The sequence below is a fragment of the Protopterus annectens genome, chromosome 7.part0, assembly GCF_019279795.1.
Source record: "Protopterus annectens isolate FY-2018-M chromosome 7.part0, PAN1.0, whole genome shotgun sequence".
Classification (NCBI taxonomy): domain Eukaryota; kingdom Metazoa; phylum Chordata; order Ceratodontiformes; family Protopteridae; genus Protopterus; species Protopterus annectens.
The window spans coordinates 794,418,119-794,442,126 of record NC_056739.1 but is presented as its reverse complement, the minus strand read 5'-3'; the positions used below and the strand labels follow the sequence as shown (position 1 = coordinate 794,442,126).

At 39.5% G+C, this 24,008-nt stretch overlaps 1 protein-coding gene across 1 annotated transcript in view; it reads right to left on the bottom strand.

The window, feature by feature from the left end:
• DNAH2 (dynein axonemal heavy chain 2) overlaps positions 1-24,008 on the bottom strand; it is a 6,636,854-nt gene that overhangs the window by 2,687,271 nt on the left and 3,925,575 nt on the right. The window contains exon 49 of the mRNA XM_044077324.1: positions 19,560-19,758. Coding sequence (XP_043933259.1) covers positions 19,560-19,758 — 199 coding nt within the window. The remainder of the gene's footprint in view (positions 1-19,559; positions 19,759-24,008) is intronic.

The following is a 24,008-nucleotide window of genomic DNA, read 5'->3' as shown; positions in this document are numbered from 1 at the left end:
TATTTGTATGCGTATAAGAATATGTGTAAAGAAACAAATGTGTATGTATTGGTCAACAAGGTACAATACCTATACAAATAGACTAAAGGTGGTCATTAATACCAGGAGGGAATAAAGCACCCAAGTGTACAATCCAATATTTTTCTTTTTGTGTCAAAATATTTTCCCATCCTTGTTGGTGACTCCTATCACCAACTATCCGATCAATAATAGTAAACTTAAATTTGGCCGTGGGATGTTTAACTGTGTGTTGGTAAAGAGCATTGGTAATTTTCTTGTTTCTGATGTTACTCCTATGTTCCCAATTCTAATTTTTAATGGCCGGGAGGTTTTTCCTACATAAAATGCCGAACATTGACAAGTTGCAAGATATATCACCCAACTCATTGAACAGTTCCCAAAAAATTTTAAATCATAAACCTTGCTAGTATTAGCACTGCTAAAGGATTTTGTTTTATTAATGTCAGTGCATGACATGCAATGTCCACAAGGAAAAGTACCAATCAATTCTTTGCCCGTCATTGTTAATTGTTTATACCGGGCCCCTCCACTACCATGATGTTTGAAATGTGAAAAAATAGAACTTAAAGTTTTGCCCCTTCTGTAAGAAAATTGGCAACGTGTCCCAAGATATTGTCTGAGAATATCATTAGCCATCAAGATATTCCAATTTCTCTCCACAACTCCTCTGATAATCTGATTATTTCTGCCATATGTGGTAACCAATCTCAAGACCTTGTCACCTTCTTTGTGACGGTCCTGATATTCCAAAAGCTGGTTCCTAGTTAATTTATCAGACCAATATTTGGCAGATCTAATATCAAAATCAGAATACCCTCTATCAAGGAATCTATTTACAAGATCCGAACTGGCTAGCTCATAATCATCCTGTCTAGAGTTGATTCTTTTGATACGGCGAAATTGAGATTTAGGGATGTTCCGGACAGTGTGGCGGGGATGCATGCTTGAGGCATGTAACAATGTAATGTATTCAGGATATTTCATGTATATTTTAGTGCCTAGTGTGTTATCAGGCTTCCTATATACATTAACATCCAAAAATTCAATGGTAGTCCTATTGCTATTAACTGTAAATTCAATGCCCCAAATATTACTGTTCAGGTAATCCACAAATTCTTTAAGATATTCTGTATCTGCCTGCCACACCATCCAACAATCATCAAGATATCTACACCAGATATCCATTTCTACAATGTAAATGTTGTGCGATGTATCATATATTAGATATTCCTCCAGGTAGGCCATAAACAGGTCTGCATATATAGGGGCAAAGGATGCCCCCATTGCAGTGCCTTGTAGCTGCCAATAGCATTCGCCTTAAAAAAGAATATGTTTTTATTCAGAACATGCTCACACATACAAATCAAAAGTGTATTGAATCCAGGAGGATATAAGTTAGATTGTTCAAGCCAAAACTGTAATGCCTGGAGACCCGCCCAATGTGGGATGCTGGTGTATAATGATTTTACATCTAATGTACAGAGCAGCCAGTTGGATTCAATTTCAGTCTCTGCTATGATTTGTAAAAATTGTGTGGTATCCTTGATTCTGGCTCTCTCACATGGACAAGCAGTGGTTTCAAGTGTTCTGTCAAAAAGACCATAATATTGTATTCTGGTATGTAGGTCTTATCAGACCATTATATTGCATTTTCATTGGATGATTTCTGTTCAACTGATACTATAAATAGTATCAGGTGCATTTGTTGGCTTTTTCATCTTTTTTCTATGCTCCACTGAAGAAGGGGTAACCGAAACCGGTTTGGAGCTGGATATATTTTTATATCCTATGTGTTTTTTCTAATAAACCATTTTGGGACATTTATTGCTGGCCGTTGTGTGTTCCACTGCCTGGTGCGCCATGGTGTTTTGTACTGGTTTCTGTGTTTTGTGCAATTTTGGTGTTCCAGCTTTAAAAATATTCCAGGGAGAAGTTAAACTATTCTTCTTTTATGTCTCTTAGGGAAAGAAATAGAGTAGCTTGACAAGAAATGTGTTTTATTTCTTGCTTCCTTTTCTTATAAGCTTTCAAAGAAATAGTAAATGGAGGAAAAGTAGACAAACATAAACATACCTAAATAAATAAATAATAAATAAGGCTAACTGATGCATCTTCTTGGACTAAAAGCTGAGGCATTCCCTGTTCCATCTGACAGAATCAATCTTGGTTCTCCTATTCATGTTCAAATTGGTCATTCAGTCAGTTGATTTGGAAGTGCTCAGGCCCTGTGCCATGCTGGCCTGCTGAGGGGTTGTAACAGCGGGTGCAGGTATGATAGTCAGTTGGTCCAAGGGCTGACCAAGCACCTCAACAGAGATGTCAGAAGCAGGCATCAATGAAGATCTGGCTTCCTCTTTTGACTTTTTAAATTTTTTTAGGCTGAAGGGGGATATCTGAGGCAGATGATTCAGGGAACATCTTGGAGTGAGCTAAAGCCTGAACTCTCTTATTATGAATATAATTTTTAAAAAAATTAAGGTGAGTTCTTAAGGTTTTAGGTATAAAAGCTTGAAAAATAGAAAAGTTTCCATAAATGTGTTCTGGACCTAAGCTAAAAAAATACACTGAAGTCTGTCTTTATATAATGTTTAACAATTGCAATTACATTTTCTCTTTCTTTCTGATGTGAAAAGTTTTGCTTACCCAAAAATCTCAATAGTAAGGTGGAAGGGTCCCCCCAAGTACTTATCTGCCAATAATGCTTGTAGTTGCAGCTGATTGCATTCCAATATTCTAAACACAGTTTACACAAATGAATGCTTCAGCCCTTAGCATAATTTGACAATTGAGCAGTACCAACCTGTTTCCTTCAATAGTCTCCCATGCCAGATGTATTTAACAAGTCTATTCACAGTGAACATCTGATGTTCTGTTTTGGACAGTTTTTGTTGGAAAAAAGCCTCTCTCTGCAAGTTTTAGTTGCCAGTGTTCTCACAGTCAGTATTTTCTTGTGACAAGCCTTTTTGTGAGATTTTTCACTGCCCATCTTTCTGGAACTCCAACTTCATTATAATTGTCCTGAAGAGTGATAAGCATTTCCTCCTGTACAGCTTTCCATTTTCACCGAGTGGAGCAAAGGATCTTGGTGTGGTTGCCTTAATAACTGCTTCAGTTGCAGGATGCAGGCTTTGCAATGTTCTTCTGTATTCTTAATCTGTCTCCTGACTATATATCTTGCACACTTCTGCAGTTTCTAATATAACAGTATTTCTAATTATGCTGATTTCTTTCCAGCATCTATTTAACTCTGTTTTGGTTTTCAGGCATCAACAATGTAGCTGGGCTATGTAATTTCCTTTTCAACCTTCTACCAATTAATAATCATTGGAATAGAGCACTGAATCTCTGGGGAGGAGCATTTCTGTATTTTAAAAGTGAGATGACAACTCTTAACAGCTTTTGCTACTGCTCACTCTCACAGGTTCATAGGTAAGTACTATGCTAGCTGCACTTGCAGACCATTTTAATCCTAGCCAGTTTCCCTTTTTTTGCTTGAAATGACCTATCCCATGGTTGATAAGAAGAAGTTATGTACTTACCATAACGTTCCATGTTAGTTGTCTTCTTCTCGCCTTCTTTCTTGCTGGATGGGTTCGGAGCCGAACCTCGGCTCCGACTCGGCCGAATACTAAAGCTCGAGAGTTATTTTTACCGGCTCGAGGCTATCCTGTGTCCCATAATGCTAGGCGAAATATACCCAGATCTCGTTTGATAGCTAACACTATGGACAGACATGTCCCACCGCTAGAAAAAGACAAAACTGAGAGCTATGTAGAATTACAAACCCTACAGCCTGCCTGTCACCAGGGGTACCAAAGGGGAGGAAGAACTCTAGCTGAAGGTATAATCCTGGTGACAAGGAAAAAACTTGCCCAATACTCTAGGTCTTTCCAGGCTCGGGGGATGGAGGGTGGGACGCAAGAAAGAAGGCGAGAAGAAGACAACTAACATGGAACGTTATGGTAAGTACATAACTTCTTAATGTTAAGTTGTCAATCTCGCCTTCATTCTTGCTGGATGGGACAGCGTCCCTAGCACCTTAGTCCCGGGTGGCTCAATGGAACAGACTCGAGTACAGTGGAACCAAAATCAGCCCTATTTCTGGAGGCAATATCCAATTTGTAATGAGAGATGAAGTTATGAGGAGAGGCCCATGTGGTCGCTGCACAAATAGAGTCCATAGGTAATCTCGCCTGAAAAGCAGCTGAGAAAGCTAATGCTCTAGTTGAATGAGCTCTAGGCTTGGTAGGGAGCTCCTAATGCCTCAATTGATAGCTCAAAGAGGTAAGAGAGGTTAACCATCTTGACAAGGTCACTTTAGAAACCGGAAGGCCCTGCTTCCCTTCAGCGTAAGACAAGAAGAGTTGGTCTGATTTTCTCGTTGGCTTGGTTCTATCCAGATAGAAACGTAGTTGCCTATGGACATCCAAACAATGTAATTTTCTCTCAGCTCTATCATTGTAATTTGGAAAGAAAACTGGGAGATCAATGGTCTGATTGAGATTTTTTTCTGAGAGTACCTTAGGTAAAAAGGATGGATTTGTCCTAAGAGCAACTCTATCTTTGTGAAAAACAAGATAAGGGGGGCACACAGAAAGTGCTTGTAGTTCCGAAACCCTTCTGGCTGAGGTAATAGCTACCAAGAAAAGTGTTTTCCACTAAAGCAGTTTTAACGAGCAGGAGGCAGCAGGCTCAAAAGGAGGTAGAATTAAAGATGACAGTACCAAATTTAGATCCCATGGTGGAAGAGGGTCTTTGACTGTGGGCCTAAGTAATAGGGTACCCTTCAGAAAAGCTTTGCAGAGCTTGTGAGACATAATACTAGACTCTGACAAGCCAACATGGAAATTTGCAATAGCCGCCAACTGGACTTTGATAGTGGCTGAAGAGGAACCTTTTTGAAAGAGTTCTGCTAGAAAATCTAGAACTGTTTGGACAGGGGCAGTAAAGGGATCCACTTGGTTCCTTTCTGCCCAAATAGAGAGACGTTTCCATTTACTTGCATACGTCCTTCTGGTGTTAGACTTGTGAGAGGCAAGGATAATCGGACATACTGACGGGGAGATTAAGGGAAGTCTGGCTAAGGTTGGAAGTGGAGCAACCAGGCTGTGAGGTTGAGAGATGACAGGGATTGGTGCAGCCTGCCCGATAGATGGGTCAGAAGGTCTGGTATAGGGTCCAGATGCCAGGGCTGCTCCAGTAGATGACATTGTAGGAACGGAAACCAGACTTGTCGTGGCCAGTAAAGGGCAGTGAGGATCATCCTGGATCTCAAGGCAGTTGCTTTCTGGACTAACAGAGTGATTAAGGGAAAGGGGGGGGGAAGCATAAAGGAGACCCCTAGGCCAATCGTGGACTAGAGCGTCTCTGGGAGAGAGGCCGGGAAGAGGGTGAAGAAGTCTTGACACTTGCTGTTTTGAGGGGTTGCGAAAAGGTCGCAGCAAGGCTGCCCCCACTTTCTGAAGATTTGGTCCGCTACTAGTTGGTTGAGAGACCACTGGTAGGGCATGAGAATGTCCCTGCTCAGCCTGTCTGCTATGACATTGGACTTCCCGGGAATGTGTTTTGCTAACAGAAAACGCTGAGAAGAGATCGCCCATTGCCAGAGTCTGAGCGCTTCCCGACAAAGAGGGTAGGACCTGGTTCCGCCCTGTTTGTTGATGTACCATACTACAGACATATTGTCTGTCTGTATTGCAATCGTTCCAGTGGGAAGAGAGTCCTGGAGAGCCTGAATCAGGACATTGATGTGCAAGTGGCACTCGAAGGGTTGCCATGTGCCCTGAAAATGCCCCCCCCCCCACCCGATCAGGGAGGCGTCCGTTGTCACGGTGGCAACCGGAGTGGGGAGAACAACCGGTCTGCCTAGAAGCACCTGGGGTGAGTCCATCCACCACGATAGGTGCCGTTTGCAAGACTGAGTGATGAGAATCCTGTGTGACATGGGAAGCTGCTGAAAGGACCATTGGGAAAAAAGCATCCACTGTAGTATCCGCATATGAAAACAAGCTAGGGGGAGCAAGGTGATTGTTGCAGCCATCAGACCAAGCGTTTTCAGTACAAACCTGGCTTGGACCCTGTCCTCTTGTAGCAGGACTTGAACATGACTGCGAATGTCGCATACTCTTTGCGTAGGAAGTTTTGCTGACAACTCTACCGTGTTTAACACGGTGCCTATGAAGGTAATATGCTGACAAGGCAGATTTTTTGAAATTTATAGAGATGCCTAGCGCTTTGCAGGTTTGTACAGCGTAATCCCTGGCTTGAAGAAGCTGATGCCTGGTGGTGGCAGTAAGGAGCCAGTCGTCTAAATATGGAAACACCTGGAATCCTCGACGTCTCAAGTGAGCCGCAACCACTGCCATGCATTTGGTAAACACCCTGGGGGCTGTGGTGAGGCCAAAGGGCAGGGCTCTGAACTGGTAGTGTCTGGCTCCCAGCTGGAAGCGGAGAAACCTCCTGTAGCGCCTGTTCATTTTGATATGGTAGTACGCATCCTGAAGGTCAATAGAGCACATCCAATTGTCCTGACCCAGAAAGGGAAGAGTGGACTGTAGCGTGACCATCCGGAATTTTGTTCTTTGAACCGATTTGTTCAGTCTGCTGAGATCCAAAATAGGTCTCCAGTCCCCTGTCTTTTTTGGCACCAAAAAGAATTTGGAGTAAATTCCGGATCCTTGTTGGTCTGCTGGGACTGGCTGGATGGCTCTTTTTAAAAGCAGCTTTGAAATTTCAAGTGCTGCTTGGTCTCTCAGACTGGGTGGAACATCTGGAAGAGGCCCTTTTGGTTGATGAGGGGTGTGGATAAATGGGATTTTGTAACCCTCGGATATGATCGACCGTACCCATCTGTCCTGCGTAAGGGAGAACCAGGCTTCTGGGTACAGCGAAAGTCTTCCCCTGACTGCCTCCGAAGGTGGACAGTCGGGCAGCTCCTCAGGGGTTCTGAAAGGGTTTGTCAGAGAAAGATTCTCTGCTACCCTGATTCTGCGGACCCCCCTGCCCCTAGGGCGGTGTCTGTTATTGTTCCCTCCTCTGCCTCTAGAGGGAAGCTCACCATGTGTGTCCGGCAGAACTCCCTGAGGTTTGCGGAACCACATTTTCCCGCCCTTTTGACCCTTAGGATACGGTCTAGAAGGGGCGGAAAAATGGACTCCCACGGCAGAGAGAGTCTTGCCTTCTTGTTCGCACCTGGTTAAGGTGTCCTTCACTTGAGGTCCAAAAAGAGCAGAACCATCAAAGGGGGTGTTAGTGAATGACGCCTTGAAGGGGTCAGCAAAATTGCAGAGCCGCATCCAGGCGTGTCTCCTTAGAGCAACACCCATACCTGCGGCTCTACTCGCTCCATCGGCTGCATAAGAGATGAGCCGCATGGAAGAGTTAACGATAGAGTTCAGGGTCCCTAGCTGGGTGTTGATCTTTTCCTGAGACCCCGCAGCTGTTGGGTCCTGCAATGTTTCACCCAGTTCCTTGAGAAGGTCCCTCTGAAGTCGGGTGAAATGGCATAAGTAATTCAGCGACCGCATAGCAAAGGTCGCTGAGGAAAACATCTGCTTGTCGTACCTATCCATCGTCCTAGATTCCTTATTAGGAGGATGGACAGGTACTGAAGGGTCAAGCCAACTCCTTCTTAGTGGCTGCCGCCACCACCATGGCATCCACGGGGACACCCTTGGAAAGAAACTGCTTATCTGTGGGAGCAGTAATAAATTTAGTGGGCCTCCGGGGAGTTGGTTCCATAGTATCCGGAGCCGTCCACGCCTTCCGAGCCACTACCTCCATAAGTGGGTCGAAAGGCGGGGACACCCAGGAGGTGGAAGGGTGAGAACCGAAGGCATCCAGGTACACCGACTCATCCTCGGATGGGTTAAGGGCAGACCAGTTCCCCCTCTGTTTGAGGATCTCTAAGATGTCAGAAAAGGAGACATCCTCAGAGGGGGACCTTGGGGACCCTTCCGAATCATCCAGGTCGGTGTCAGATGGCACTAACTCAGGAGAGTCAACATGTTTCCTCTTACATGTCCTCTTCCAAGGGGGCTCCCCCGCAGGGTCAGGGGAGGTCTCGGAAGAGGAAGAAAGGCCCAATGGGGCAGCCTGGAGCATCAGTTCTCCTCGCATGGGGTCAGGAGGGTAGGCTGGGGCTGCAGCAGGCACTGTGAAGGGAGGGGCCGAGGAGGCCGACCATGGTGCCGGTATAGGAGCCAGCACGCTCCTCATCACCTCAAAGGCGCCCCTGTCAGGCAGAGAAGAAGGACCCAACTCCGAGGAGATGAGAACTCCCCCCGGCACTGAGAGGGACGGCTCCGAGGCCGATGTCGGGGCCGAACTCACCTGTGCCAAAGCTCCGAGAGGGAGAGCGGGGTCGGACAAGGGTCCAATGCCACTCGCCCCCTCGGAGCCGACGAGGGAGTCTCGGCGCCCGGATCCCTCCAAGGATGGAGCCAAGGACGGGATCGGAGCCGACGAAGGAACCAACAACAGGGGAATCAGTTCAGACGCCCCCACAGTACTCACCTCGACGACCTCCGGCTCCAAACTCAGCAGGGTAGTCAGAGGAGGAACTTGAGCGGGTGTAGGGGTAGCCCCTGTCTGTTGAGACGGGCTATGTAGCAACTGGGCCAGTGCCTGTGACTTTAAAAGCCGGCTGACTACCCTCTCGAGGTCATGGTCCGAAAGCCTGGAAGACCTAGAGGAATGAGATCTATGGCTCCGCTCCGACAAGAGTGGAAACTTCGGAGCCGATCTAACTGACTCGAGAGACGGAGATCTAGAGCGCTTTCTGGTCGGGGATGGCTCCGACACTAAAGTCGGAGCCAACTGAGGTCTAGATGCCTCGGTTCCGGCCAGAACCGACGAGGCAGCAAGAGCACCGCTCGGTGCCGGCTCCAAACATGGAGCCGACGATTTGGCGGGCTTTAAAAGTTTCCCAGCCATAGTCTTAGCCGGGGAATCTTCAGGCTTTAACAAGCCTCTAAGTATAAGTTTGTTTCTGTGCTCCTGCAGGACTCTAGGACTAAAAGCATGGCAGATGGAACACGAGTCCTGCAAGTGCAGAGGGCCCAAACAATACACACAAGAAGTGTGACAGTCTGTCAGAGACATCTTCTGACAGCACGAGTCACATTTCTTGAAACCCGATATCTTAGTATCCTTAGACATACTGTACAAAAAACAACACACAATACCCTAAACTATGATAACAAATACTATAAAAGAGGGAACTACCACTAAGTAGAAGGACAGAATTCCACACACACACACAGAACAACCAGGGGAAAACTGTACTAAAGCAGAGGGCCCACCCACTTAAGGGTGAGAAAAAGGAGATTACCAAACAAAGGGGGAGACTAGTCGCTAACTATACTGATACTAAATGAACAAAAAATGATAAAAAACTGACTAAAAACTACCTCAAAAGTTAATAATAAAAATATACGACCTGGAGCTGGTGAAAACGCAACCTCGTAGCTAAGCGGCAAATGAGATCTGGGTATATTTCGCCTAGCATTATGGGTCATAGGATAGCCTCGAGCCGGTAAAAGTAGCTCTCGAGCTTTAGTATTCAGCCGAGTCAGAGCCGAGGTTCGGCTCTGAACCCATCCAGCAAGAATGAAGGCGAGATTGACAACTTAACATTTATATATTACCCCTAATGAGAATAACTAGGATCATACCAGGGATAATTTGAGGGGACCCATGCATGAGATAAAGCATTTAGGAGCTGCCTCTCTCCATTAGTAGCATAGGAAGAAGTTCTGGGTTACATTTTCTGTTTTCCATCCATAGACCTAAGCTACGCTTGACTATGGACAGGGATGAACTTTGTTTTGTGTGTACGGGGAGTCTGTTCTACAGCAGTGGTATCCTCTGAGAGATGCACCTTTCCCTCCAAACCATTCTGTTGATGTTGGAGAACAGGTTTAGATCCCTAGACATATCAAATTCTCAGTGCAAAAAATCTGGACAAAGCCAGAAATAATGGAGTGACAAAGGCCCCAAAACAAGAAAATATTTTAAATATTGCAACTATAAACATAGAAAGTTGCTAGAATAACAGGTTTTGTATTATTATGAATTTTCTGAAGAATATGAAATCTGAAACCCAAATGTATGTCATTATTTACTATTATTTGGACACTTCACTCCTCAATAATTTGCCAGAAACTGCAAATTTTATGAGGAATAGATCAAAAATATGAAGCAAAAATCTTGACAGTGTGCAAAAATCCAGTCAATTGAGAGCTATGTCCCTAGATTGTGTATTTCTAATGTCATTTGACTTGCTGATGAGCAGTAAATCTATCAGTAATGGGTCGGAGAATGCTTTGTATGCCAGACACAGATTACCTCTTAGCAGTCAGCAGATAACCGACTATAGTGACAGGGGCTTTGAGTCAGTCCATATAGGACATGTTGTTTAAGGCCTTATATCCTTTTAGTAAGGTATCTCTGTGGGTGTTCCTGTTGTTGCATGTGTCTGGACCGATGCACTTTGTTTATAAGCTATGCAATGTAGAAGGACTTTCTTACAACAATATACACAAGTTGGTTAAACATTATGTCACTGTCCACATAACTTCCCAAATAACTGGGTAAACTCTTAGGGGATGTATTGTCAATGTGGTTGTTCCCTGGGGTAGATGACTTCCCAAAGGATACAATAATACATTTTTTGGTATTTAGTATTAGTCCATGATTTTGGCACCAGTTATATATTTGAGACAAACCTTCCTGCAGGATGGCTAAGTAATTTGGGAATTCAATGACTGTTCCTAGCTTAGAAGTTTTAAAGGCTTGCAGACTTTGACTGTTTCTTACTTCACTTTGGAGACCATGTTTATACTTCAGATAGGCTAACATGGATGCAGTAGTGTAGACACCCACAGATGCATTTCATGTAGTGTAGGCAACCATGAATGCATTTCATGTAGTAATGTAGACACCCATGGATGCATTTCATGAAGAAGTGCAGACATCCACGGATGCAGTTCACAAAGTAGTGTAGACATCCACAGATGTATTGCCCATGGGGGTTGGTGACAAGCACCTCTCATACTCCTCCTATGATCAGTGACAGATCTGAGCTTCACCCTCATTATTCCAGGGGAGGGGGAATCTGTGACTTCAGAGAAGCATGATACCACCCCATAGCCAGATGTGTCAGTAGGATGACCTGATTCATGTCTGACCTCCATCTCCCTTACCTTTTCATGCTGCTCTGGCACAAACATCCTTCTGCCAGTCCTTACACTGAGCACCTCCCACAGCCACCATGCTGATGGAGCTGAGGTAAGCCTCAAACTTTTTCCCTTCTTCCAGTAGAAAGGTACTTTGAAATGTTGACATTTATGTCATTGCTCTATGTTGCGCGCCTTGTCAAACTAGAAGAGAAAGTGCTAGTACAGGCCCTACCTTATGATCAGATGACTGCAGGAATACTTTAAAAGTGTCACCATTTCAGCTGAGAGCGCAGTTGAAACAGCAAAGAACAAGGCATCAGAGCGAAGAGTAACTTAGCAGGTAGAACAAAGAAACTCTATCAGAATGCAAGGCAAATACAGCAAGATAAAGAAGATAGTCATCAGACATCCTTCATAAGGGATAACAGCTTTAATCTGATCATCCTTATACAGGAGATCAAAGGTGGATGAAAGGAGTACTTCCAGCAGCTTCTGAATGAATAAACCCCCTCAGAAGCTAAACTGTCCCAGACACAGCCTACAATTAAAGAGGAGGAGGAGGAGCCCACTGCAGAATAAGTAATAACATCACTAAGAAAAATGAAATCAGGGAAAGCAGCAGGCTCTGTTGAGGTCACTGCAGATATGATCAAGATGTTAGGTGAGTTAGGAGAGAAATGGCTCCATGGGATCCTCGTAGTGGTATGAAGAGAAAGTTATATTCTAGTGCCAGTGTACAGGAACAAAGGGGATGTTCACAACTGTGGGTAGTATAGTGGTACAAAACCCGTGTCACAATGCATGAAAGTTTTAGAGAGGGTGCCTGATAAATTAATATGCAGAGTAATACAAAGTAAGATGGGTGATGAGCAGTTTGGATTCAGATTAGGATGCAGCTCAAATGACCCAATGTTTGCAGTGAAATACATAGATGAGAAAAACCTAGAGATGAGTAAACAATCCAAATGGGTATTCCAAGATGAAGTATAGGACAGGGTCCCATGAAAGCCAATTTGTGCAGTCCTTCAATGGTTCAAAGCCTCAGCAACACTGGTAGAGTTGCAGTAGCCTATATACAAAGATCAAAAGCCACAAGTATGAACAGTGTTCAGACTCAGACAGGTGTTCCCAGTTAGAGTGGTTGTGCATCATCAGGGTTCAGCTCTGAGACTTTTGCTGTTCATACTGGTGATGGACTACATTACCAAAAAGGTCAGAGGAGAATGACCAACAAAGTTGCTGTATGCAGATAATGTGGCATTCAGCAAATGATAGAGGAAGGGAATGCAAAACAACTGAGTACAGATAAGAGAGTTGTAATAGCACTAAATGGAGGAAACCACAAGTAGCTGAAAATTTAGAAAGAAGGGAATATAGTGGAAGAGGTTAACAGCTTCAAGTACTTGGAAGGGTAGGTTTGGGAGAAGGGAAGTATGAATGAGGAGGGTAAAGCTAGAATCAGAGGGGGCTGCAGTCAACTGGCACAGAGTACCAGAGGTAATGTGTAACAAAAGAATGTGAAAGAAGCAGAAAAGTAAGGAGTATAAAGCAGGGATGCGACCAATACTACTGTACAGTACAGAAACCTGGGCAATGAAGGCAGAGCAGTTGAGGAAGGTAGAAGTGATGGAAATGAAGAGCCATGAGATGGGTTGTTAGATGGCAAACTATGGGACCATAGCTCTCAATTTCATAGCACAAGAAAGCTGGACAACACCTAAGATAATGGGGTGACAAAGGCCCAAAAATAGGGTCAGATTTTAAATATTGCTCTTATAAACTTAAAAAAGATACCAAAATAACAGGATTTGTGTTATCATGTATTTTTCTGAATGAAGTCTGAAACTCAAACATATGTCATTAATTATCGACTTTAATCCTCAGTGATTTGCCAGAAAATCACAGATACAAGGAGCAGATCAAAAATATAGGGGAAAAATCTGGACATTCTGCAAAAATCTGGATAATTGAGAAATATGTATGGGACAGATGAAAAAATAAGGACAACAAAACAGAACCCCCAAGTCACTCCAACTGAAGAAAGTTAAGCAGAACAGATTATAGTGGTTTGGTTACATGTATAAGAAAGAAGAAAATAATCTGGTGAAGAAGATTTGGGGCAAACAAGACAAAGGCAATAGGAAAGTACGGTATCCAGAAAAGAAATAGACTGTGTGAGAGAAGGCCTATGAAAGTCAGGCATGACTGTCAAACAAGGTAGCAGAGTGGCAATGAATTTACTTATTTATGCATTTAACATTTGTTAACCAGGACAGTCCGACTTGGAACATAGCCAATTTTCAGTGGAGGGCCGGGGTGAAATGCTCCAGATGCATGACTTTAAAACATGGGAGGAAACCGGAGCACCCAGAGGAAACCCATACAAATGCAGGGAAGACATGCAGACTCCACACAGAAGGCACTCCATCCGAGAATCGAACCAGAGAACCTCTTGCTGTGAGACGACTAATGATGACTTCATCTTTTAGACATCAAAAATACAAACTTTTCCATGGCATACATTACAATCAAGATCAGAATGGTGTAAATGATAGAAAATAAATGACTGGTACAGGGTCTGGGTGTGTTATCCAACAACACGGGCATGCCTGTACAAATTCTACCCCTGCCTCAGTGTGTGGGATTGACAGAAAAATCCAGAAATGTGTCAAGCTGCAGAAGTGTAAATCCCAAGAGTTATCCACTCTTTTCTGAATTCAGATCCAAAGAGCTTCTATGAGATGATACTCCTATAACCTTACAAATATGAGGAAGTACTGAGGACTTCTCAGTGGATTAAATGAGAACATCTCTTTATATACATTAGGGATGTAAGAGCATAAGGAGTTAAAGATGAAACTCTTCCCTTTTCTTAAAGACAAGTCACATAGCTATCCATTGTATATTATCTGACATCACTCACCCTGATAACCTACAGGCTTCTCACATGGGCTGCATTCTACAGTGACTTGGTACTCATTTCATTACTACTCAGTAAGAGTATTACTATCCTGCTTTTCCCTTAGTAACACTGTCAACAAGACCTATGCTGGCACCATCAAATAACGCCAGAGTGCCAGTCAGTGATACCAGTACAATGCTTGGAATGCAGTCTTTTAGGTGCTTCAAATGTTGAACTGTATGTTAACTGCAGAAGTGTGCTTAATAATTACCATTTATGCTTTGCAGAAAAAGTCATAGGACAATGCAAAACTAAAAGGAGTACTTAACCAAAATGCATTAACCAATCATGCATCAACAAAGAAATTCAAATATTGTACACAATTCAGAATACCAGTCACTATTACATACTACCACGTTAAAGTAAGCCTATTCACAAGGAAGTAAACATTTTTAACAGATGTATTTTTGCATGTGTACGTTTTGCTGAAAAATAGTAAATAATATATAATTCATCACCCTTATGAAACAAGCAACTAGCAAGGGCAATAAAGGATTATAAGTTATGAAGAACAGTGTAAACATCTTAGGGTCTTGCTGCCTGTGCATTTAGTTTAAATACTAACACTTGAATGTTAATATGCATTGCTGTTTATAAAAGTATAACAAATGTGTAGTAAAGTTAAGTATTATTCAAAGTTCATGGAATAAATATGCAAACTGTGTTAAAATTGTTAGAAATTGATTAATAATTTGATAATAATTATTAGTTAATAAATTTATTTATTTGACATTTGATGACCAGGTTAGTCCAGCTGGGACAGAACCCTTTTTCAGTGGAGACCCGGGGAGAAAAGATCCACAGTAATTAGATACCATATGTTGAAAAAGTAAAGAAAAAAGTACATAGAATAAGTAAAGCAGATTAAGCATGCATGGCAATTAGAATCAGCATTATAGCACATATAGGTACAATGCAGAGTTCAGAAATACAAATGGTTATAATTGTAAGAAATACAAAATTGTTAAGAGTGTAGTTATAAATAAGTAAGACTTTCTAAGCTTACTATTTAACTGATAACAAATCAACAAAGTCAACAAACAACAAAGACTGGCATAGCATATAAAGATAAAAGGCAAAAGTAGTGAAAATAATTTTAAAAAGAGTATAGAGGCAAACAGAATAAAACAAAAAAATAAAGACAGAATAGCCAAAAGAGGTGAGTCAATCAGGTGGGAGATAGCACTGACATAGTTTAGTTTTGCTTAAGTGATTTTTTTTTTTACTGCTTTTCTGAATAGGGATTTGGATGTCTAGTGGTAATTTATTCCAGCCAAAAAGTATATATGGTCAAAATAAAAATAATAAATAATGAATCAATGAAGTAATGGAAAAGACCATAGTTTAAATCTAGGAAGGTCTATATTTAAATTAGAAAATATTGCTAACAATTCCTACAATTTAGCAGAATGCAGTTTTAACATACTCTGAATTGAAATATGCTCATTTAGTCTCGGGTGAACTGTATTGGTTAATCTCAATTGCCATAATACTTCTTTTAAGTTCAATACAGTTTTCCCATGCACCACCCCTAAGAATCTTGATCACTTTTTCAATCACATGAAACTTAAAATTAGCTTTCTTCCCACACCAGTGTATGTTGTATAGTGCATTGTTGGAGATGGCTTTCACTGCATTAGATAAATGTCCATCATCTCTATTTCGCAGAGTGGTTCACTTGGTCTTCCATATAACAGCTGTGGCATTCCTGCCAAACTTCAATATAGTCTACTTCATAAGAGTCACAGCTGGCTGTGGTCCTTATTTTAAGAGGACACTCATCACTGGGAAGAGTATCATCTTCAAATATATCTTGATACTGATTACATATTCCACGCTCCCTAGTGCCAAACTGCCTTGAAGAAGCATTAATATTCTTATTGTTATTTTCATGTTTGTTTTAACAAAAGTTGGGTTTTTCCTCACATAGTCTAATATATCCAGGTCAGTTTTAAAAATGACCCAGTTCTTTAATAAAACATCCTTAATCAAAGTTGAAGTATTGCAATACTGAAGCACCATTGCCCTTTCAAAATTTGTTTTTACCAGTTAGTAGTGGACTCAATAGAATTGTTCATAGCATTATTAAGACCTACATCTAACAATGGTTTGAATCTACCTGACCTTCCTTGTACTTTTTCATTTAATTTAGTCAGCAAACTGTTTGGATAACCCAGTTGTAAAAGCATATCATGCAACATTCTTCTTTCGTTTTTGAATAATTCATCATTGGATGTCATCCTAGATAACCTAACTAGCTGCCCCTTCACTAAATTGTTTTTCTGCCTCATTGGATGACAGCTTTTGTAATGCAAATAAGAGTTTGAAAAGATGGGCTTTCTTATAAATATTAGAGGAAAACCCCCTATGTTGTCTTGAAACGGTAATATCTATAAAACTGACCTCATCCTTAGTATGTAAATGTGTAAACTTCAAAAAGTCAAAAGCGCTATTAAAATAGCACATAAATTCATTAACCCTTGCTTCACTATCATTCAGTATAATACATATGACATCAAGGTATCTAAATTACCCTTTCCAACATGACAGAAATTCAGAACTAAATACATTCTCATTTCCACATAACAATGTTGGGGAACAGTGGTGCACAGGCAGCCCCCTTCACTATCCCTTGTGTTTGTTTATAAAAATTCACCATAAAAAAATATACATATATATTTCTCAAAACTAATTCCATCATGTCCACTATCAAAGGGCCTCTCTGAGCATACACAACCCTTCTTTGTGTGAGATAGTAGAAAATAAGTCCACCACATCAAAAATGAAAAAAAGATAGATTTGGTTCCCATAAATCCATAATAATATTCATTAAAAATTCCAGAATCTTTTAAAATATATAGGCATCTACCCCTGTGCACCTACTATGGACCTAAGGGGAAGATCCAAAACATTTTTATGAACCTTAGGGGTTCCAAAAATAGAAAGTATTCTTGCATTTTTTACTGTCAAAAATGGCATTCATCTATAGTTATCATTTCATCTATAGTTATCATTTCTTGCATTAGACTATCACACAAAAAATATCTAGCCTTTTGTATACAATGTTAATTTTGCTGTTAGACACTTGAGTATATTCATTTTCATCTTTCAATAACATTAACATCTTACCAGAATAGATAACACTGTTACTAACCACAGTCCCACCTCCCATATTGGGTTTCATATCAGAAATAAACTGATCTGCTGAAACCTTTTTGGAATTTATGTCCATATATTTTGAAAGATTACTGGATTTTTTATGAATATCACTATGAATTTATGGGAACCAAATCTATATATATTTTTATTCTTGATGCGGTAGACTTATTTTCTAGTATACCGCAAGAAAAAGGGTTGTGTATGTTTAGAGAGGCCCTGGTTTCCTTTGATTTCCTTGAGTCAGTTAGACTTAATTTGAGAGTGGACTTGATGGAATTAGATATGAAAAATATTTTTTTTTTTATTTTTTTGAAGGTGATTTTTTTTTTAACAAAGCGGTAAAACAGGTGCTGCCTGGGCACCAATGTTTGCCAACACTGTTATGTTGAAATGAGAATGTATTTAGTTCTGATTTCCTGTCATGTTGGAAAGGGTACTTTAGATACCTTGATAATATATATAATTATATGGAATGATACTGAAGCAAGGGTTAGTGAATTTATGTGTTATTTTAGTAGCACTTCTGACTTTTGAAGTTCACACATTTACATACTAAGGATGAGGTCGTTTTTAGATATTATCCTGTTTAAAGGCTACAGAGTTTTTTTCTCCTCCAGAATTTATAGGAAACCCACCTTTTGGAACTCTTATTTGCATTACAAGAGCTGTCATTTGATCAGACAGAAAAATTATTTAATCAAGGGGCAGCTAGTTAAGTTATCTGGGACAATATCCAGTGATGAATTGTTAGAAAAACAAAGGATGTTGTGTGATAACTTTATATAATGGGTTATCCACACAGTTTCTTGGCTAAATTAAGTGAAGAAGTACAAAAAGAAAGGTTGGATAAATTCAAACCATTATTAGATGTAGATCTTAATAATTCTAAAAACAATTCTACTGAGCCACTACAAGTGGGCAGAAAAACATTTTTTGAAAGGTTGATGGTGCTTCAGTATTGTAAAACTTCAACTTTGATTAAAAATATTTTATAATAGAAATTGGTCATTTAAAAAAAATGACCTTGATGTATTAGACTGTGATGACCTGGATATAATAGAATGTGTGGAGAAGAACCCAACTTTTGTTTACAAATAGAAAATAACAATAGGAATGTTAATGGGCCTTCAAGGAAGTTTGGCACGCAGAGGTGAGGAATGTGTAATCAGTGTCGATATATATTTGAAGCTGGTACACTTTCAATGTGAGTGCCCCCTTAAAATAAGGACTATAGCTAGCTGTGACTCTTATGGAGTGGTCTACACTGTAGTTTGTCAGGAATGCCATATCTATTATGTGGGTAAGACTGAGGGATCACTCTGCAAAACGGTTTATGAGCATTTATATGATATGGTGAAAGATATTGCCAAAAATGCACTATACAAGCATACACTATAATGAAGGAAGAAAGCAAATTTTAAGTTTTCTGTACTTGGGAAAGCGATCAAGGATCCTAGGGGTGGTGTATGGGAAAACTGTATTGAATAAATCCAGGAAATCAGAAGAAAATAGCCAATAGAACTAAAAAGATAATAAAATCACATCAGATAAAGGGAGTATTTATACCAGGTACTAAAAGAAAGTGTCACGCAAGTGACATTAAATACCACAGTTTGTCTGGGACTGAATAACCACATTTCAGTGTGCTAAAACTGTGCTCTGCTAAACTGTAGGAATTGTTAGCAATATTTTCTAATTTAAGTATAAATGATCCTAGCTATTTAAATGTGTTTGTAAAGAACTGGCTTTTTTCTGATGAAGTTCCATTTCAAATAAAACAGGAATGAAAGTACTAAATACTGTTGCAGTAGTTTTAGTTCTAGAGGATTTTGGGTAACTGCTTTTATCCACGCAATTGTTTTAGTACGCCTTTTTGTTTTGTTGTTTTTTGAACTTTGTGTATACCTACCTTTGACACAGACCATTTTTGTTGTTGTTAGTTTGTTGTCTTGGTTAAATAATAAATAAAAAAATACTTCAACACAAAATGATCTTCAGGTTCCAAGGAACATCTTAAAATGAAACACAGCACTGATACTGCAAAAAGAAGTCATACAGCAGATGATTTTAAACTAATCAGTCTTTCACTGAGGGAAGTACCTGCATTTAAAATCAAGTATTTATGAAGAAATTCACCTTGTAGTCCATCACCAGTGTAAATCAATATGTAAAGTTACAAATGTTTGTTTTGTATGCTATACAACAGTTAATGTTTAACAGTGATCACAAGCCCCTACCTGAGCAGACATGTTGATTGTCAAAACTGACATCTTGCTGGTGTCAAGTGCTTGTAACACACTCTGAGCAACTGAAGTTTTTCCTGTCCCAACTGAACCCACGAGCAGCACTGGAAACTGACTGGCCACCAGTGAACCCATCAGAAAGTTGTAACGTACTGTATCCACTGTTGGCACAATAATCTTATAAAATGGAGCACTGCAAAACAGCAATGATAAATTAATAATCAACAAAAGAAAATTATGTGTAAATATTCTAAAACAATGCATGCACTTTTTAAGGCCACAATGCTTAATTCTCTCCCCACTAACAAACATATATGTAAACTCATTCAATGTCCCAAGATTGTTTATGAGATTAAAAAAGGCTTCCAGTAGCATTCTATGGATGCAAACATTAGACAAATTAAAGTTGTACTACACCACAGCTTTAGATCTAGAAGATGATGTCTATCTTCATCAATTATCATGACTAAAACCGCTGGTCTTTAGTCTGTTAAGCATATAACATTTCCTGAGGCTACTGGTCCTATTCCTTACCCATAATGCTGTCCTCTTTAGCTCTGTGTTAGCCCACTCAACGCAGATCAAAAAAAAAAAAAAAAAAACACAACAAATCAGTCTACACTATGCATGCACTGAGACATGATTATACCATAAACCTCCTGTAAAGATGCCCATAGGATACATGCAAATGACCCATTAAGGACATCAAGTGTTTCAGCTAAATGGCTTTTGAATGTCCACAACTTTTTCCTTTTTCCTTTTTAAGCCTTTATAGATAGATTCAGGCCAACAAAGCCAAATGGCAAACCTGTCCATAAAGGCTTAAAAAGGAAAAAGTCATGGACATTGAGAAGCCATTTAGCTGAAACATGATGTCCTTAAAGGGTCATCTGCATATATCTCATGGGCTTCTATTACAGGAGGTTTATGGTATCATACATTGAAAACTCTAGCTCGGCTAATTTTTTCTTGTAGTTTTCACTAATTGGTTTGTCTGTGTACCCTTTTCACTTTTTGAATGAGGCATGATTATGGAAGCTTGGTATATTTATGAGGATGGATGTATGCATCCAAAGCTAACACTGTGATAAGCACATAACTAAATTATCTGAAATGAGGAGGTCTATCCTTCTCGTTAAGCATAACAGAGTGCCAAGCTTAATTTCTTAGGTGATGGTGGTTTGAAATCATCCATGATGACTGTGCTAGATTTAATATTTAGCAACTACAGTTTGCAATGACAGCTGAGATGGGCTGCGGGGATCATTCTGTATCTGGAAATGATGTGACAGGTGGACCTACCTGTAGATAAAATATGATGCAGGAGTTAAATGTCATTATCTTGTTTAATTATTCCTGAGGGGGATGGGATTGCAAATAGCTATGGATAGATAACACTAGTAGCATAGTTACCATCAGAGGAGGATCTAAATGAATGGCAAACATTAAACCCAGGTAGACAGGGACTGTTGTTACTGGACTGGAACCACATTATACTAACTATACAAATATAAATAAATAAAGTCCAATACATGCTGTAGTGAGGCAAATGCTCATTCGATAAAGCCAATAATAAAATCAATAAGAATCAAACACGAAGGAAGCCAACCATGGAGGAAAATATACCACGATACCATATATCTCAGTTCACAGAAGCAGTCTTTTAAACATATATCCAAGCAGATAGTCAAATGCTCAAAATTCTTTATTGTAAAAACGTAGATAAAATCCAAATGAAAGGTAGGTAAGCGCTTTCACCTGTGGGCTTCGTCAGACCTAATGAATAGTATAACAGTATCTCTATTTAAATAGCAGTTTAGGCGGGAACTTTATAATAATATATTAAATCTTAAAGTGCTACGTGTCATTTCCTCAACAGTTTTATCTTATAACAATTGTAAAGTCAAAGAAGAAATATTATTAAACAACATACATATAGATTCATCTCTCAATAAATATACATATACATAAATTTTTAAAATTATTAGATAAAAATGCTTATCCTATTATCAATGCCCTCTCCATCAATATTAGTGTCTCAAAATAAATATTAGGGACTTGGCAGATTTATACAGGTTGGCATAGTTAAAATTCATCATTTATTATATATATACTAAGGTTAATAAAGCAATTTATATAAATAAATAAATAGGATTATTAATGATAATATAAATAATAAATAGTGCATGTACATAATAAATTAATACAAGTAAATGTATACATATTAAACAACCTTAGATGTAATAAATATATAGTATGTCATTTACGTAGTCTTCGTGTTCTTAAGAATGGTTTAATGGGAACAGAGGAGTTCAGGCCTGGGATAATATCAGATCTAAGCCTCATGATCCATGTGGCTTCCCTGGTCTCAGTGAATGTCCTAATATTACCTCCTCTAGGTCCTACCTCTATTTGTTCTATTATACAAAATTCAAAAGAATGTGTATCACCTCCTGTCATGACATGCTTTGCTAATGCATTGGTAGTTGTGCCAGTTCTTATATTATACAAGTGTTCACGTATCCGCTCTTTCAACATCCTGTTGGTTTTCCCTATATAATAGGCCTGGCATCCCTCACAGGTGGCCAAATAAACAATATTTCTGGTCTCACAAGTGCCATTTACTCTAAACTCATATACCTTATTATTCACTGGATGAACAAAAATATTTTGTCGATTAATATACTTGCAATAATTGCACTTGTTACATCTTTGAGTTGCAAAACTAAGGGGTGGAGTTATATGTTCTTTCGGATAGCACAATAATCTCTTCAGATTCTTTTTATTTTTATATACAAATCTAGGATTCTCTCCAACTATTCCTTTTATAATATGGTCTACAGTTAAGACACGGCAATGATTTCTAATGATATCTTTAATTACACCTACATCAGAGGTATAAAATATAGGATATACCATGCCTCTGTCCCCATTAGCTAAGGTAATATTGTTAGATCTATCATTTATATTACTCTCAGCATTCTCAATTGTACTATTAAAATATGGTGCAGCACGATCCTTCCTAAGGCTAGTTATATCTTCAATGCCTTTCAAAACATCATTAGTTGAGTACCCACGTTCTATTAACCTATCATTCAGGTCATGAATCTCTTGATAGAAACCCATATCACTAGGATTATTCCTAGAGATATGGATAGCTTGTCCTTTAACTATATTATTGTATACATAACCAGGATGCATACTTAATCTGTGTAAAAGGACATTTTTGTGGCAAGGTTTCCTAAATACTCCCGTGTTTACTAACCCATTTGGTAGCTTCTCAACAAAAATATCAAGAAAGGGAAGTTTCAGTGAGGAAAATTCATATGTAAACTTAAGATAGCTAGTACGTGAATTAAGCTCAGAGATAAAAATCTCTAAGTCCCTTGATGTACCTGTCCATAAAAGGAACAGGTCATCCACAAACCTCTTATAAAAAAGGACAAATTTCTTAAAAAGTTCCATTTCAAACAAGAAACTCCGTTCCCATTCAGCCATAAAGAGGTTGGCGTAGCTATTGGCACAGGATGTGCCCATAGCTACGCCATCCCTCTGTAAATGAAAATTCCCATTAAAATAAAATATATTTGATTCCAATACCATTCTCATAAATAACATAAGAAGTTCTACCTTGTTACATGGCATTTGTGTTTCTCTTGTTATGTAATTCTTGACCATTCTTATCCCTTCATTATTGGGAATAACTGTAAATAGTGACTTAATATCTAATGTGACAAAATAGTACTCATTTAACAAGGAATTAGTTCTATAAAAATCATTAAGATCTAACAAGAAGTTCTTAGTATCACGTAAAATTACTGTATTAGAATCTACTACAGGCCTTAGTTCATTCTCTATATATATATAGATAGAGGCTCTGTAACCCACTCACTGCCAGCTACAATGGGTCTTAACGGAGGATTCATTTTATCTTTATGGACTTTTGGGAGCCCATGTATGATCGGAATTAGTGGATGTTCTACAATGAAATATTGATATAACTCTGAATTTATTCTGTTACACATATGCAAGTCCTCTATGGTATCTTTAATATTCATTATAATTGAATCTATCTCATCTTTGCTTATCTGTCTATAAAAATTATTGTCAGATAACATATCATCCATCTTTGTGACATAGTGAGTCCTATCCATAATCACTACACCCCCTCCCTTATCAGCTGGTCTTATGGCTCTATTAGTATCATTCATTAAAGTGTTCAATGCTTGTCGTTGTAACGTTAAATTCGACTTATTCCTTCTCATCTTCCTCCCATTATTGTAATTGAACAAGTCATCTTCTACTAATTTGCTAAAAGCAGTTAATAAAGGATGAAGAGGGGGGGTGAAGGTACTGGGTTTCCTAAAATTCCTATCAGATGTGATACCTGGAACGTCACTATCTTTAAAGAACATTTTTAATGAGATATTCCTTAGGAATAAC